Source organism: Vanacampus margaritifer, chromosome 2, assembly GCF_051991255.1.
Source record: "Vanacampus margaritifer isolate UIUO_Vmar chromosome 2, RoL_Vmar_1.0, whole genome shotgun sequence".
Taxonomy (NCBI): Eukaryota; Metazoa; Chordata; class Actinopteri; order Syngnathiformes; family Syngnathidae; genus Vanacampus; species Vanacampus margaritifer.
Genome location: NC_135433.1, coordinates 16,797,688 through 16,812,289, shown reverse-complemented (window position 1 = coordinate 16,812,289; position 14,602 = coordinate 16,797,688). Strand labels below are relative to the sequence as shown.

Below are 14,602 nucleotides of genomic sequence, written 5' to 3'. Positions count from 1 at the left end.
GGCTAGCTTTTTAGCTGTATTAGCGGTATTAGCTGGTTGTATGTTGCATTTGTCTACAGTGCGGTTGGTAACATGATATATATATATATATTTTTTGTTTCAGTTAAAAAAATAATAATTTATACTTTTATTTGCTGTGTCTGCAAGAGCAAGGAACTCCATAAAGCAAGAAAAGTACGCCTTGTGTGCGGAGTTTCCTTTTAAGTTCGCTGGCTGTCTGGCACGTGTCGTGCGGACGGCACACTGTGATTGGCTGTTAGCTAGCGAATCAGCGCACGGGGCAAGAAGAGGAAATGACGAACGAGGATAAACAGCGCTGATGGAAAGCCTGGAACATTTTTTTCCCGCTCATTTTGCGCATCGTCACCCTGCTGTACCCTCCGCATTTGAACGTAAAATGTCTTTCTGGACAGATGATCGGGAAGATGACTTTGTCTCTTTGATTCAAGAGAGATGGGCATTGTATGATATTACCGTTAAAGGGTGTGCCGACAAAGGTATGAAAGCCAAACTATGGCACGCGACTGGATATAGGAGGTAGGATTTACTTTTATATACAATACTGTGCAAAAAGCCAGAGGGGAAGAACATCGTGAGCGAAAAAGTCACCGGTATGCATTGTTTTTATATCCCGCCCCCGTAAAGACGCGCTGAAGGTACGTAATAGTCGGGGTCGGTGCGATGTGTATTTACATCATTTTTCTACGCGACGTGCCAACGTCTGGGCCGACGCCACAGGGGGTAGGCATCGGTCACATTTGGCCGACGTGGGATTGATGTATCTAGGCTTTTAGAGATATGCATCAAGGCATACATGGAAAAAAACGCATGGAATTAAATATATTCAGATTACAATCAGGCCTTTTGCAAATTTGGAAAAAGAAATCAGATAGCTATTGTGTTGTAATTGTGGGCTTGTCTGTTCCCTCACTCTCCTTCTCAGCCAGGGCAGTACAGGAAGGCGGGGCAGAGCTGCTGGGGAGCAGAGCTCGTTTACAACCACACCTGCATGCAGTCAGCAATCAGCCAACTTCTTAAACCGGCTCCCAACTCACATCCTGTGCCAGATGATTTTGGCTTTCAGGATCGCATCACACGTCTCTGCTGTCCAGTAGTTTTCCAGCCTCTCGTACCTTGTTCTCATTTTAGTGAGTTTTTCCCCCTCGTGGTGATTTTGTGTTTTCCCTATAGGGTGATTTTTTTTGTTTCCTGTGCGCAATAAACTTGTTATCGATTCTGAACCTCCTGATCACACCACAACATATTGGATATTTTCAAATGTTTGTAGACGCCATTGAAATACAATTGTTGCATACGCTCATGAAATTCAGCCTCATACTTGTCCGAGCCTCATGATTTTGAAGAAAGAATCACAAGGTCATAAATGTTAAAGACCGATATTTATTTTTCACCACAATTAAAATGGACCATGCTTACTCATCACAGAAAGAAAACGAAACAGAAATGCTCAGTCTTTTGTTTCATTACTGACCTTGCTGTGTTTTTCACAATGTGAATAATAGCACTCTATGAAGATTTGATAAAAAACACTTAATCCCTCCCGCCCCCACCCATCTTGAACACACAAACGGCACATTTTTTGTCACTCTCCAAACATTGTATACAGCATTATATGTGTCCAGTCTCGGTTGAGCTCTCAATCCCCAGAAGTCTTAATGACCTGGAACAGTGTGACGTTGTAGAGCACCTGATGCCCATTATTCCAGGTGTAGAGGACCCTTTCCCTGGGGTTGTAGTCCATCATGGAGATATGGGAGTATTGATTGTGGAAGGGGATGTCTGTGTACTCGTAGCTGGACGTGTTGGTGTAGTAAGCAAAGTAGATCTTGGCACCGGCCAGGTGGGAGTTGGTGACGTAGAGCGTGCTGCAGATCATGAAGGACTCTCCGGCGCTGCGCTTGGGGAAGCCGGTGTCCCACGTCTGCAACACCTCCAGAGTCTGCGGCTCCAAGCGGCTGATGACGATATTGCCGGCTTTGGGGATGGTGGTGTAGACCGCCCACAGGCCGTTCTCGTCGGCCATCAGGTCGATGTCGGAGGAGCCGCCCCACGAGTAGGGGAAGGTGTTGTTGTAGCCGGCGCCGCTCAGGCTGCGCTGCACCAGGACGCTCCGGGAACGGAAGTGATACTTGATGATGATGTTGCTCTGGTACTTGTTATAGTACAGCGAGCCATTGTAGACCACGTGGCCGGTGCCTGCCCAAGGGTGCGGGAGCAAGTGCTGCACAAAGTTCTGGCCCTTCATGAAGTCACTCATGGTGCGGTACTCCAAGACGCGACGACCCTTGAAGTAACCGTCCATGGACCAAACCTGCGACAAGGAAGATAGCGAAGGGTTAACTTTAGGAAGCTTCTCGATTGCCTGCCAAGAAAGAATCAAGAAACAAAATAAGTGGGGCATAGGGACCGAACCCTGTTCTGAACAGCTAAAGCTGAGTAAGTGAGGCCCAGATTTAATCTGATTTGGTCAAAAGTGAGTGTGTACATGGACATTTGAGAAAAACTTGCAGCAACTGCCACTCACAACCCAAGCTAAATGTAGCTCCTTTCCAACGTACAAAGAATTTAGTCTTTCAGGCAAGGTGACATTTCTTTGACAGCATTGACTACTTTCCTATTAGTCGGGGCTTCGGAGACACCTTGTGGAATCTTAGAGTGTGATAAAAGGAGAATAAAATCTGGTAATACGTAGGGGTGGGAACCTCTGGATACCTCACGATACGATATGCGATACAAGGCTCACGCTAACGATGATCTCACGATATGACGATACCGCGATTATCGATATATTGGTCAGGTAATTAATCTACGATAAAACCACTCAAGACATAAAAAATTTTTTTTCGATGAGAAAGTTGTTTCTTTTTGTACCACCACGGAAACAAAATATTAAAACTGGTGTCTTCTTCACAGTGAGTACTTTAGTGTATTTTTTTTAAAACAAATACAAAAATCTTATACAAATGAGACCACTTTCTGTGAACAAATTTGTGTCTTTCTCAGTTACATAGTGAATTGTTTCATTTTATAAACTGTGACGATTTTTTTTGTGTAACATTGCAAAAGTAAATAAATAAAATTGATTATTAAATCCAATTAAATCAATATTAATCTTCCTCAGAAATTGTGTATAAAATATCGTGTAAAATGTTACGTATGCAAAACTGAGTCAGTTGCTGGACAGATAATAAATGTCTTTTTTTTCACTTTGATCGTTGGGGTGACGACCGGGGCCTCTCCCCGCTGGGCCTGGGGTTCGGGGATGCCGCCCGTCCTCCGGTGCCCCCATCTCCCCTTCTGCCCCTGGTGTTCCGTCCCTCCGCGTGGTGGGGTGGGCGCGGGTGCCCTCTCCGCTCCGCTGCCCGGCCCCCTCTTCGGCGCGGATGCCTGGGTGCGGTGTGTCCCCGGGGTCGGGGGCTGGGGGGCTGTCGGTTGGTGGGGGTGGGGGCGGGGGGCGGGGGCGGCTTGGTTGGTGGGGGGGTGGTGGTGGGGGTGCCGGGGTGGGGGGTGCTGGGGTGGGGAGGGTGTCTGGGGATTTGGGGACCTGGGGGCGGTTGGGGCTGGGTTGGGGTGGGTGGCGGGGGTGGGGGGCGGGGGGGGTCGCGGGGGGAGCGGGGGTTGTGGGCCGGTGGGGTGCCTGGTGGGCCTGCAGTGCCCCGTCCTGCTGCGTTGGGTTGGGGGCGCGGGCCGCGTTGGGGTGGGGGGCGCTCCTGCTCCGGGGTTTGCTCTCCGGCCGGTGGCCCCTGCGGGGCCCGGGGGTCGTCCTTTGGCGCGGCCGCGGCCTGGGGGGCCCTGAGGTGTTGCGCTTGCTCTGTCCTGGCGGGGGTCGACGGCTCCCCTCTTTGGTGGAGATTTTCATGCATGCTAGATCCACCACACCAGCATCTATCGAGACTCAGACACAATTTGTTTCTCCTTCAGGTCATTGATTCGGTGGAGGCTGGTGTCTGTGGATCTCACTCTGCTTCGTCTGTCCTTTCTACCTTTCCTCAGTTTCTCCTTTGGGCCCTTGAGGTTTCCCTGATTTGTTGGAGTTTGGATGTCTTTGGGGTTGGTGAAGGTCAGTGGCCCGGTGGGTGGTGTCTGGTCGGTGCTGGGCTTCGCTTTTCTTTCTTTTCTTTGGTCCCCCTTTGGGTCTCCTGGCGGCCCCACGACTCTGGCTGGATTTTGAGGTGTTCGGTTTAGGTGAACGGTATGGGAATTCTTATTTATTTATTTTATTTTTTTCGCACGCACGCACGCACGCACGCACACACACACGCACGCACGCACACACGCACAAACACACATCCAAAAAACAAAAAAAAAAAAAAAAAAAAAAAAAAAAAAAAGGGAGAACAATGATGATGACATTTCAAATGATCAATACTGAGATCTCCCAGAAAAAAAAAAAAAAAAAAAAAAAAAAAAAAAAAAAGATAATAAATGTCTTACACAAGTAAAAGTAAGCTCATGAGTCTTCTTCGCCTGAAGACTTCCATACATTTCCCCGCCACTCTTATCAGGCGCTCCCCCTAGTGGCCTGCCAGGTAATTGCTCAAAAAGTAATGAACAATGGAGCCGTTAAAGTGGCTGTATATTAACTACAAATATCGCGATACTTGAGTAGGCGTATTGATAATCTATCAGGAGACAAAGTATCACAATTTATCGCGATATTGATATATCGTCACACTCCTTGTAATAAGTATGTTTTTCTGAAAAGGAGGATAGTTTGAGAATATCAAATGAACCAATAGGCTGGGATTCATTCAAGAAGACCAAATATGCTAAATTGCTTTGTGGTCTGTTAAAACCTTTCAATGCATTAGATCTGCTTTTAATGTTGCCATTGTGTTGACAACTCTGTGGTCTACTTCACATCTACTCCATTATCTTCCATTCAGCTTTTTGCTGTTTACTGTGAGCAGCTTGACTGCGAAGCTACACAGACAAATATTTGAGATCTGCATAATTCAAAACAAAACGGCTAATTTAGCCACCGAGTTGGACTCAGTTCAACGAAAGTATACTTTGGTTGGTAATCATCTGCTCAAAACAAACAACAACGTCAATTGGCTCCAAAAGGCTTCGCTTCGAGACAAAGTGAAGCTGGTGTATTGTTGTGAATGTCACGATACAATATTGTCTCAATATTACTCCTATAATGCCAATAGTATCAATATTTCTACTGTAGTAATAGTCAAATCATTGAAAGATACATCACCGTATTGACGTGCCGCAAGTGATGACGGGTCATACATAAGGAATAACAATTCATCACAATACGGATATTTTCTTTCGAAACACACAACAAGAAGTAAGTACACTCTTTCAATAGAATCTCATTAGGTTTAAATGTTGTTTGGAGGCATCCATCCATTTGCAATAGCACTTGACCTCATCGGGGTCACAGGCGATCTGCGGCCTATCCCGGTTGACATACGGACAATTGAATCTTCTCAAACAGTCAGGATTCAACAGTTTTTTCACATAATGATTATTGTTGGAGGTATTTCCTTCGTGCGTACCTGTTTGACTTCCTCCAAGTTAGCCAGACGATTAGAAGGCAACACCAAAAATGTACAAAGCTTGCATTTGACCTCTTTGTGTTTTGTTCTCATGGTGTCCATGAGAATTCTTCTGCTACTACTTGTCTCCGCTTCACTTGCTCTGGGTTCAAAGTTGCGGAATGGAAGCAGGACCCGTCTTCTGCTGACCGCGTGACCGCATGTTCTCAGGCACGGCTGCCTGCTGAACATGCATTGATCTGCGTTGGCGTGCGGGGCTGAAGACGTCGCTGCACTTTGCTGTCAACCACTTCTGGCGCGCCGTGCCCTCCCCTGTCCACACTTACAGAAAATCGATCAATTTAGCAGCTTTATCGTCTTCCTGAAGCGCTCTCAGCAGCATCGGCCCGACTTGCCGGCTGCGCCCCTCGGCTCATCCCCCGATGCTTCCGCTGAGACAAAGTTCATCTTTTAATTGATTTAATTAAACAGCACTTGATGTTTACTTTGTGCTTAACACAGCGAAGCGGGCTTTGCTAAGATAGCGCTTTTTTTTTTTTTACCCCTTCCTCTAACGCCTCTCCTCCCCAGGTGCAACAGTAGGCACTTTGCTTGCAATAAGAGTTCCAGTGGGAGCAATGTGAGGAGCGAGGTGCAGGAGTTGGATTGTTGGAAAGGGGAAATGATGGAGCATTAAACATCCTCAGCCTGCCAGACGAATCTCAGGGGATGTGCGAGGGGAAGAAGCTGAGCTTACCTTTTCCCCCAATTTGATGTCTATTTCAATTCTTAATTCATTCTTGCTATTAGCACAGTTTTCTTTCTGTTTTTTTGTTGGTTGGAGAATGTTGATGTTGCTACAAGGAGTGGAACAGCGTGCAGGTGAGATGTCGACGAGAAATTGAGCCAATCTTTCTGTATTTGTGTTTGCTTGCCAACTGGTCTGTTGGCTGTTGGCGGACTGTAGCTGCTTGTTTACTTTCAAATTTGTAGTCCTTGTGTCAAACTCAAGGTCCGAGGGCCAAATGTTGCTCACCATGTCATTGAATGTGGCCCACGAGAATTGAAGAGGCCTGATTATCTTCAATTTTTTTTTTATTGCATCTTGCCACTAAGGGTGCAGTGTACATATCCAACAAGTGGAATTGAAAAATACAAATAATAAGCCCAAAATGTCCAGGATGAGTAAAACTAATGCAGATAGAAGGCAGTTTCACGAATGATAGGAAGGCCAATAAATGTATGTGTTTCAAGGAGAGAAAAAAAGTTGTTTGTTTAAAATAACTTAAATAACTTAAAATAAGTAAATTTGACTCTAGTTAGACAGGGATTAAATACACTCAGTTTTAGAGTAGGCTAAGATTTACACTAGGAAGAGAGTAAAATAAATAATTGAAAAAAAACAACCCCAACCCAAATAAAAGTGACTCAAGGGTTGAGCTTGGGAGACTGCAACACTACCACCCGAGCTATGCCCCTCCTACTGTTTGCTTATCTCCAAGAGACCAAATACATCGTTTTTGGTCTCTTGAGTTAGGAAGATTCCAGCTGACACGAGTAATATACTAACACACAGCGTGAGCTGCATGGCTCAGGGAGTAGATCGGCTCTCTCCCAAGCTGAAGGCCATGAGTTCGTTCCTCAACCCTTGAGTCACTTTTATTATTTCTTCCAATTCTTTATTTTACTCTCTTCCAAGTGTACATATTACTCTAAAACTAAGTCTATTTGGTCCCACTCTAAATAGAGTCAAATTTCCTGTATGTGGCCAAACCTTCTGTGGAAAATAGCGTAGGCTGTAAAGACAAGCTAAAAATTGTGAAATGTCATGTGAAAGTCCAAAAGAAGTACAGTATGTGGCTCTCTAAACGCAACCATCGTGATTTCGCTCAGTCTGAATATAGAATTCAAGTCCAGACCTCCTTTTTTTTTTTTAACTATAAACAGAAATGATACAAACTCACATCATCTCTCAATTATTTGAGGGCACTTTCTATATCACATGTGTCCAGGGGCAGGCACACTAATTGCCTCGGCCATTTGGAAAACTCCAGTGCAAACAACTCATTTATTCCTCCATTGATGGTGATGAAGTGATTTATTAGCTGGAGCTGCAGAGGCGAATGAGCGTAGGGAGGAGGTAAATGGATCCATTAGTGATTATCGGGTTGCAGAGGATATTATATTTGATACATTTCCACTGAATATTTAGCTCAAATTTGGGCATTTTTCATAGGGAATCAATGAGAATACATTTCCCATGTCGTAAATCTATTTACAGTATATCCCCAACCACTGTCGGTGAGCTGGATTGTTTGCCAGTCAATTGCATGGAAGTCAAACAAGCCACGACAATGGACAATTTCCAGATTTCAATGAAGGTCATGTGCATGTTTTGGGGATGTGGGAGGAAATTCAACAGTTTGCAACTTCTTAAGCCATAAAGGCTGATATCTGATCTTTTTTTGTTCACGTTTGGAAATATTCAAAATTTCACACTATGAATATTCCCATTAACTTCCACCTGTGAAAATCAAGACTTCTGCTGTAGCTAAGCTTAAGAGATCTCCACACACTTTTACACGTTCTCTGTCTTTGCCTTTGGATTTCTGCTCCACTTCATTCTCTGTATTTGCTCACTTGCAGGGATTAGCACACTCACTCGGTTGTCGGAGCTGGGGATCATCGTATCTGTCATCCAGGAGCCGAACCTGGACCCCGAAGCGCGGACCGTGATGGGATTACTGACGCCCGTCAGCTTCCCGCAGCCTGCAGGTCAAAGCAGAGATAGAGGGAGGATGGTATGAATATTAATAGATGTCCACATGTACACATGTGCTGGATCCTGCAGGAAGACATTTTAGAGTCTGAAAAGGATGTGACAAAACTCTCCATTCGTTTACTTGAAATGGAGGCACTTTTACAGATTGATGCAACATCTCAAGTGGAACCTAAGTTATTGCACGTGCTTGGAGAAAGTGCAAGACCGAAAACAAGTGCCTCATAAGGACAGTGGAGCGCAAACATTTTTTGGATCCACATCTCAAATTATTATAGAATAAAGAGTAGCAGTAGGCATTAACAAATACATTACATTATACATGTATCCGTTACAGTTACAAGTTACCTGCTAAAAAATGTAGTTAGTAACTGGATTACTTTTGAATTACTCCAATGTTGAGTATGCTCAAACAAAACAAAGACAAAATAAAAATAAATTTCATTAAAAAGCATGTAGGCTATTGATTGATTGATTGATTGATTGATTGAAGGCCATTGCTGTTTTCGAACTGTCACTGAAAGCAACCATGCCTCACAGTTAGATAGATAGATAGCTAGATAGATAGATAGATAGATAGATAGATAGATAGATAGATAGATAGATAGATAGATAGTCATCCAATGAAGATGACGATGGTGTAACTCACATTATGGTTGTAGGCTAGCGGGCTAGCTAGCAAGAAGCTACAGCACATAGCATGCCGCTGGACTCTCAGCTCAAACTTTCGCTCCTGAATACCGGTCGCCATTTCCTCCTCCCGTCCGTCAAGCTTTTTCAAACTGCCCGGGTGTGGAGGACACGACTAGTCAGTTCGTTTGTTCCCACCTCCCCGACATGTAGCAACGGTCCCACTCTCTCGCTCTGTCGCTCTGTCCTTCTCTCTCTCTCGCCTTCTTTCACACTCTCTCATTGTAGAAATTGTAATCGCTCGGAGTAATCCCCATTTTTAATAAATGTACCTGTAATCTGATTACATGTTTTTTCCTGTAACCGTAATGGAATACAGTTAAAAAATATATATAATCTGATTACGTAACGGCGGTACATGTATTCCGTTACTCCCCAAGCCTGATTATATGATTACACCATTGGGTCGTTTTAGTTTCCTTATCAGCAGCCCTTATTTGTTTTATTCTGTTAAATCACCAGTTTAGCCAAGTGAACACAATCAATTATTCATTCTGGCATTCTAGGAAAGTTGTTCATAATTTACGTTGATCATTTGAACGGGCGACCACAGTGTAAATGTTGTACAGCAGAACATTTGCCTGTTTATGATGTTCCTTCAATCAATAATTTAATTCTGCCTTTGCGCCGGTCGCACTAATTGCCTATAGGCACACAAGTGCTGTAATAGAACTGGATGGTTTGCGATGAAGAATTCATTAAGCGCGTAGCAACAGTCATTTGCATGCGAGTACACACCCAGCTTCTGCATGCAAGAGTGGAGGCGGGTCTCCAGCAGCAGGACCCTCTGGCGCAGCTCCTCGTAGTCGTAAGCGCCCATCTCCTCCTGGATGGCCATCAGTACCAAGGACAGATTCCTCATCTCCTCGCGCAGGTGCACGATCATCTTGGTGTCCGATTTGTATTGCTCCAGCACAGGGAGGCGACGGAGAAGCTCGCCCACCTTGTCTTTCAAATCCTAAATCATCAGCAGAGGAGAGACTCTCAGCAGGGCTACACTGTGACGCAGCGTTGACATCTGTCTGTTTAAAATCTCACTGTCATTGACAGGTGATCAATCCAGGCTATTGTGGGCCTTTATGTAAATTGTACGTAACCACTCCACTGAGGCTTACAGATTTCTGGAGCCATTTTGTGCCTTCCCCCCACCCACCGCCCATCTTGCTCTAAAATCTGGTTCCATGCTAGTCTCTATTCCTTTTGGCCTTTAACAGAACCAAAGTTAGCGTAGCGGGTTTAATGAAATACAAATACTGTACTAATTCTTAAAAAGGAATGAATACATTAAAACAATCATTCTGCCATGCTTCCTCTAAATGATATAGGAACTTGTCAGCTTGCTTTCCATCAATCCATTAATCCATCCACCCCATGCCATAACATATCTGTCCATATGTTCATCCAATTTTACACCAATCCACCCACCTGTCAACCATCCGTCCATCCATACATCCCCCCATACATGCATCCACCAAACATTCATCCAAACTCTCATCCATTAATCATCCAACAACAAACCACACCCATCCATCATCCATCCATCCTTCCATCATCCAACTAGTGACCCTGCCCAAATTCATCCATCCATCCAACCACCCATCCATGAATCCATCCAACCATATAAGACTATGCCCATCCATCCATCCTTTCATCATCCAACCAGTGACCCTGCCCAAATTCATCCATCCATCCATTAATCCATCCAACCAAACAAGACTCTGCCCATCCATCCATCCTTTCATCCATCCATCCTTCCATTATTCAACCATTGACCCTGCCCAAATTCATCCATCCATCCAACCACTCATCCATTAATCCATCCAACCAAATAAGACTTTGCCCATCCATCCATCCATCATCTAACCATCCAACCATCAACCCTGCCAAAATCCATCCATCCATCCATCCATCTATTAATCATCCAACAACAAACCCTACCCATCCATCCATACATCCAACCATCCATTCATCCAAACATCAACCCTTTCCAAATCCATCCATCCATCTATCCATTAATCATCCAACAACAAACCCTACCCATCCATCCATACATCCAACCATCCATTAATCCAACCATCAACCCTGCCAAAATCCATCCATCCATCCATCTATTAATCATCCAACAACAAACCACACCCATCCATCCATCCATCATCCATTCATCCTTCCATCATCCAACTAGTGACCCTGCCCAAATTCATCCATCCTTCCAACCACCCATCCATGAATCCATCCAAACAAATAAGCCCATCCATCCATCCTTTCATCATCCAACCTGTGACCCTGCCCAAATTCATCCATCCATCCATTAATCCATCCAACCAAACAAGACTCTGCCCATCCATCCATCCTTTTATCCATCCATCCTTCCATTATTCAACCATTGACCCTGCCCAAATTCATCCATCCATTCAACCACTCATCCATTAATCCATCCAACCAAATAAGACTTTGCCCAGCCATCCATCCAACCATCCATCATCTAACAATCCAACCATCATCCAACTAGTGACCCTGCCCAAATTCATCCATCCTTCCAACCACCCATCCATGAATCCATCCAACCATATAAGCCCATCCATCCATCCTTTCATCATCCAACCAGTGACCCTGCCCAAATTCATACATCCATCCATCTATTAATCATCCAACAACAAACCACACCCATCCATCCATCCATCATCCATTCATCCTTCCATCATCCAACTAGTGACCCTGCCCAAATTCATCCATCCTTCCAACCACCCATCCATGAATCCATCCAACCATATAAGCCTATCCATCCATCCTTTCATCATCCAACCAGTGACCCTGCCCAAATTTATCCATCCATCCATTAATCCATCCAACCAAACAAGACTCTGCCCATCCATCCATCCTTTCATCCATCCATCCTTCCATTATTCAACCATTGACCCTGTCCAAATTCATCCATCCATCCAACCAATCATCCATTAATCCATCCAACCAAATAAGACTTTGTCCATCCATCCAACCATCCATCATCTAACCATCCAACCATCAACCCTGCCAAAATCCATCCATTCATCTATTAATCATCCAACAACAAACCCTACCCATCCATCCATACATCCAACCATCCATTAATCCAAACATCAACCCTTTCCAAATCCATCCATCCATCTATCCATTAATCATCCAAAAACAAACCCTACCCATCCATACATACATCCAACCATCCATTAATCCATCCAAACATCAACCCTGTTACGATTTGTGTATATCATGCTTAGGTTTGTTGTTTTGGCTTTGTGTCCTGTCTTGCTTGTTAGGTTTTGTTTGCACCTGTACTCGCCATCCTGTTCCATTGTGTCATCCAATCATCTCCCCCAGCCACTTGTGTCTTGTCCAGGTGTCTCTCGTTTTCTCATCAGTTGGCTTGTATTTAGTTTCCTGGTTTTGTTCAATGTTTGTTGGATCATTGTCGCTGTTACCGCTCTTGTGTTTTGTTGTTACTTTGATTTTTGGTCTTTTCCGAACTTTGTTGGTTTTGTTTATTTAGAGTTTTACCCAGTACACCTGTTAGTGTTTTTGTTAAATAAATTGCGTTCAGTATTACATGTATCCCTGCCGTGGTTCTCCTGCCTCCCTGCATTTGGGTCCTCCACCCCATCGTGACAAACCCTTCCCAAATCCATCCATCCATCCATCCTTCCATCATCCAACCATTGACCCTGCCCAAATTCATCCATCCAACCACCCATCCATTAATCCAGCCAACCAAATAAGACTTTGCCCATCCATCCATCCATTCATCCATCCATCCATCCATCAATGAACCATCCATCCATTCATCCATCCAACCATCAACCCTGCCCAAACCTATCTATCCATCCATCCATTAATCCATCTAAACATCAACCCTTCCCAAATCCGTCAGGCCAACCACAGGCCATTCATGCAACCATTGTGAAATGAAATATACACATCCATCCATCCATCCATCTTGGACTTTTCACCCACTCCTTCATCCATTCCAATCACCCACCAACTTATCCTTCCAACCACTGTCGACACATCCATTATTCCACACATGATTTCCCACTTTTCGTAGATGATCGTGTACGAGCTGTATGATTGATTGCAGAAGGCTGCTACCAGTGTATGTTTGATGTGACTCATGAGGTGTTCAGAATTGGAAAGGTAGGAGTGCAGGAAGCAGTGGGAGAGCCACCCAGCATCCATCTTTGGGAGCCATAGATCACGAAAGAAATAGACCTTTCAATAAAATATGCTCGCCACGGGGATGGCGCCTTTGCTCACCTTCTCTCTCTTGTTGGGGTTTATCTTAAATCTAGTGATGGAGCCAGTCTCAGCCCTGTGGCGTCACATCATAAATCTCGCCCCCCTACTCCTGCCTCCTTTTCAAGCCGCACAGATCCCGTTAATCTCCCACGTTGCAACTTGGAGCTGAGCGCTGCCATCAGTCAATGTGGTCAAATGCATTGATTTTTCCACTCCCTCTTTATGTTGTTTTGCATTGAGAAACCCGGGACGTAACATTTTGTCTTTGCACATGTTGTAATCCTCTCAGCCTTAACTAATGATCAGGCTCATTCCACATGCACACACATCAGTACGCTCGCGGTGCATAAAACACAGTTGAGCGACATTCACGCAGGTCCCCAGGGTGAGTGCACGTTTTTGCATTTATACTTTATTCAAACTATTATATGCTTCATCTCATATCCCAACAGTGTGAAGAATGAATTAGAAGCTGGCGAGGGACAGGAAGACAAAGGGCCCGACAGACGATCGCAGCTTGCATTCTCTCGTAAGGAGATAAGGAGGAGATTGATGGCAAAAATGTTCGACACAACCTCTCAAGTCCAACATCCCCTGACGTTGAACAGAGTAAACAAGATTGTGGGAAAATTAGGAATCGGGAACACAAAACTTTGGATCACGTGCACAAGTCGGCTTTTTTTTTTTTTTTTACTTTTCTAATAGATGATTGCAGTGGACATGCGTGTCCAAACCAATAAAACACATAATTTGGATGAACACTTCTGGTTCATGATTGCATCCTAGTGAACCAATCACAATCGCAAGTTGATTTGCATGATGTTCATGTTTAAAATGTTACATATAAGTTTGGTAAGTTTACAACACGCTACAGCCATATTATCCTGGCATCCATTATAATTAATAAAAACATGAAATAACCCCATTTTTTTTTATCCATGTTGTTCTTATGTGTGGAACGAGTCAAAATCAGCACACACACACACACACACACGCACACAAATACGGGTCTAAAGGGGTTAAATTAGATTGTTTTGATTTTGCAATAGGCCGATTTGTTGCAGTAGGTCAGCTATTTATTCTAAGTACTTACTAATGGTGTTATCTCTCCAATAAAAAGTTATTCTTCAAGCTATATTGAGACTGATTCATTAGTTTGTGTACCAATGCACTTACAGATTTTAAATCAGACCCAATTTTCCAATAAAAATTACACCCCTAACATCTACAGTACACATTTTGAAAAAAAAAAAATCAAATTAAACAACTATTTTAGTGATTTTTATAAACGATACAATGGATAAATAGTAAAATTAAAATTTTACATACACATTTAACAGTCACTAGTGTATTATAT

General features: G+C 44.0%; 1 protein-coding gene across 2 annotated transcripts in view; it reads right to left on the bottom strand.

Annotated features, from left to right (window-relative positions):
* Window positions 1-1,383: 1,383 nt before the first annotated feature.
* Window positions 1,384-14,602, bottom strand: part of olfm2a (olfactomedin 2a) — a 96,105-nt gene continuing 82,886 nt past the window's right edge. For both annotated transcript variants that reach the window (XM_077558426.1, XM_077558425.1), the window contains exons 4-6: window positions 9,718-9,937; window positions 8,173-8,279; window positions 1,384-2,332 (exon numbers count right to left, since the gene is read on the bottom strand). In XM_077558426.1, the coding sequence (XP_077414552.1) occupies window positions 1,658-2,332; window positions 8,173-8,279; window positions 9,718-9,937 (1,002 nt within the window). In that variant the 3' untranslated portion in view covers window positions 1,384-1,657. The remainder of the gene's footprint in view (window positions 2,333-8,172; window positions 8,280-9,717; window positions 9,938-14,602) is intronic.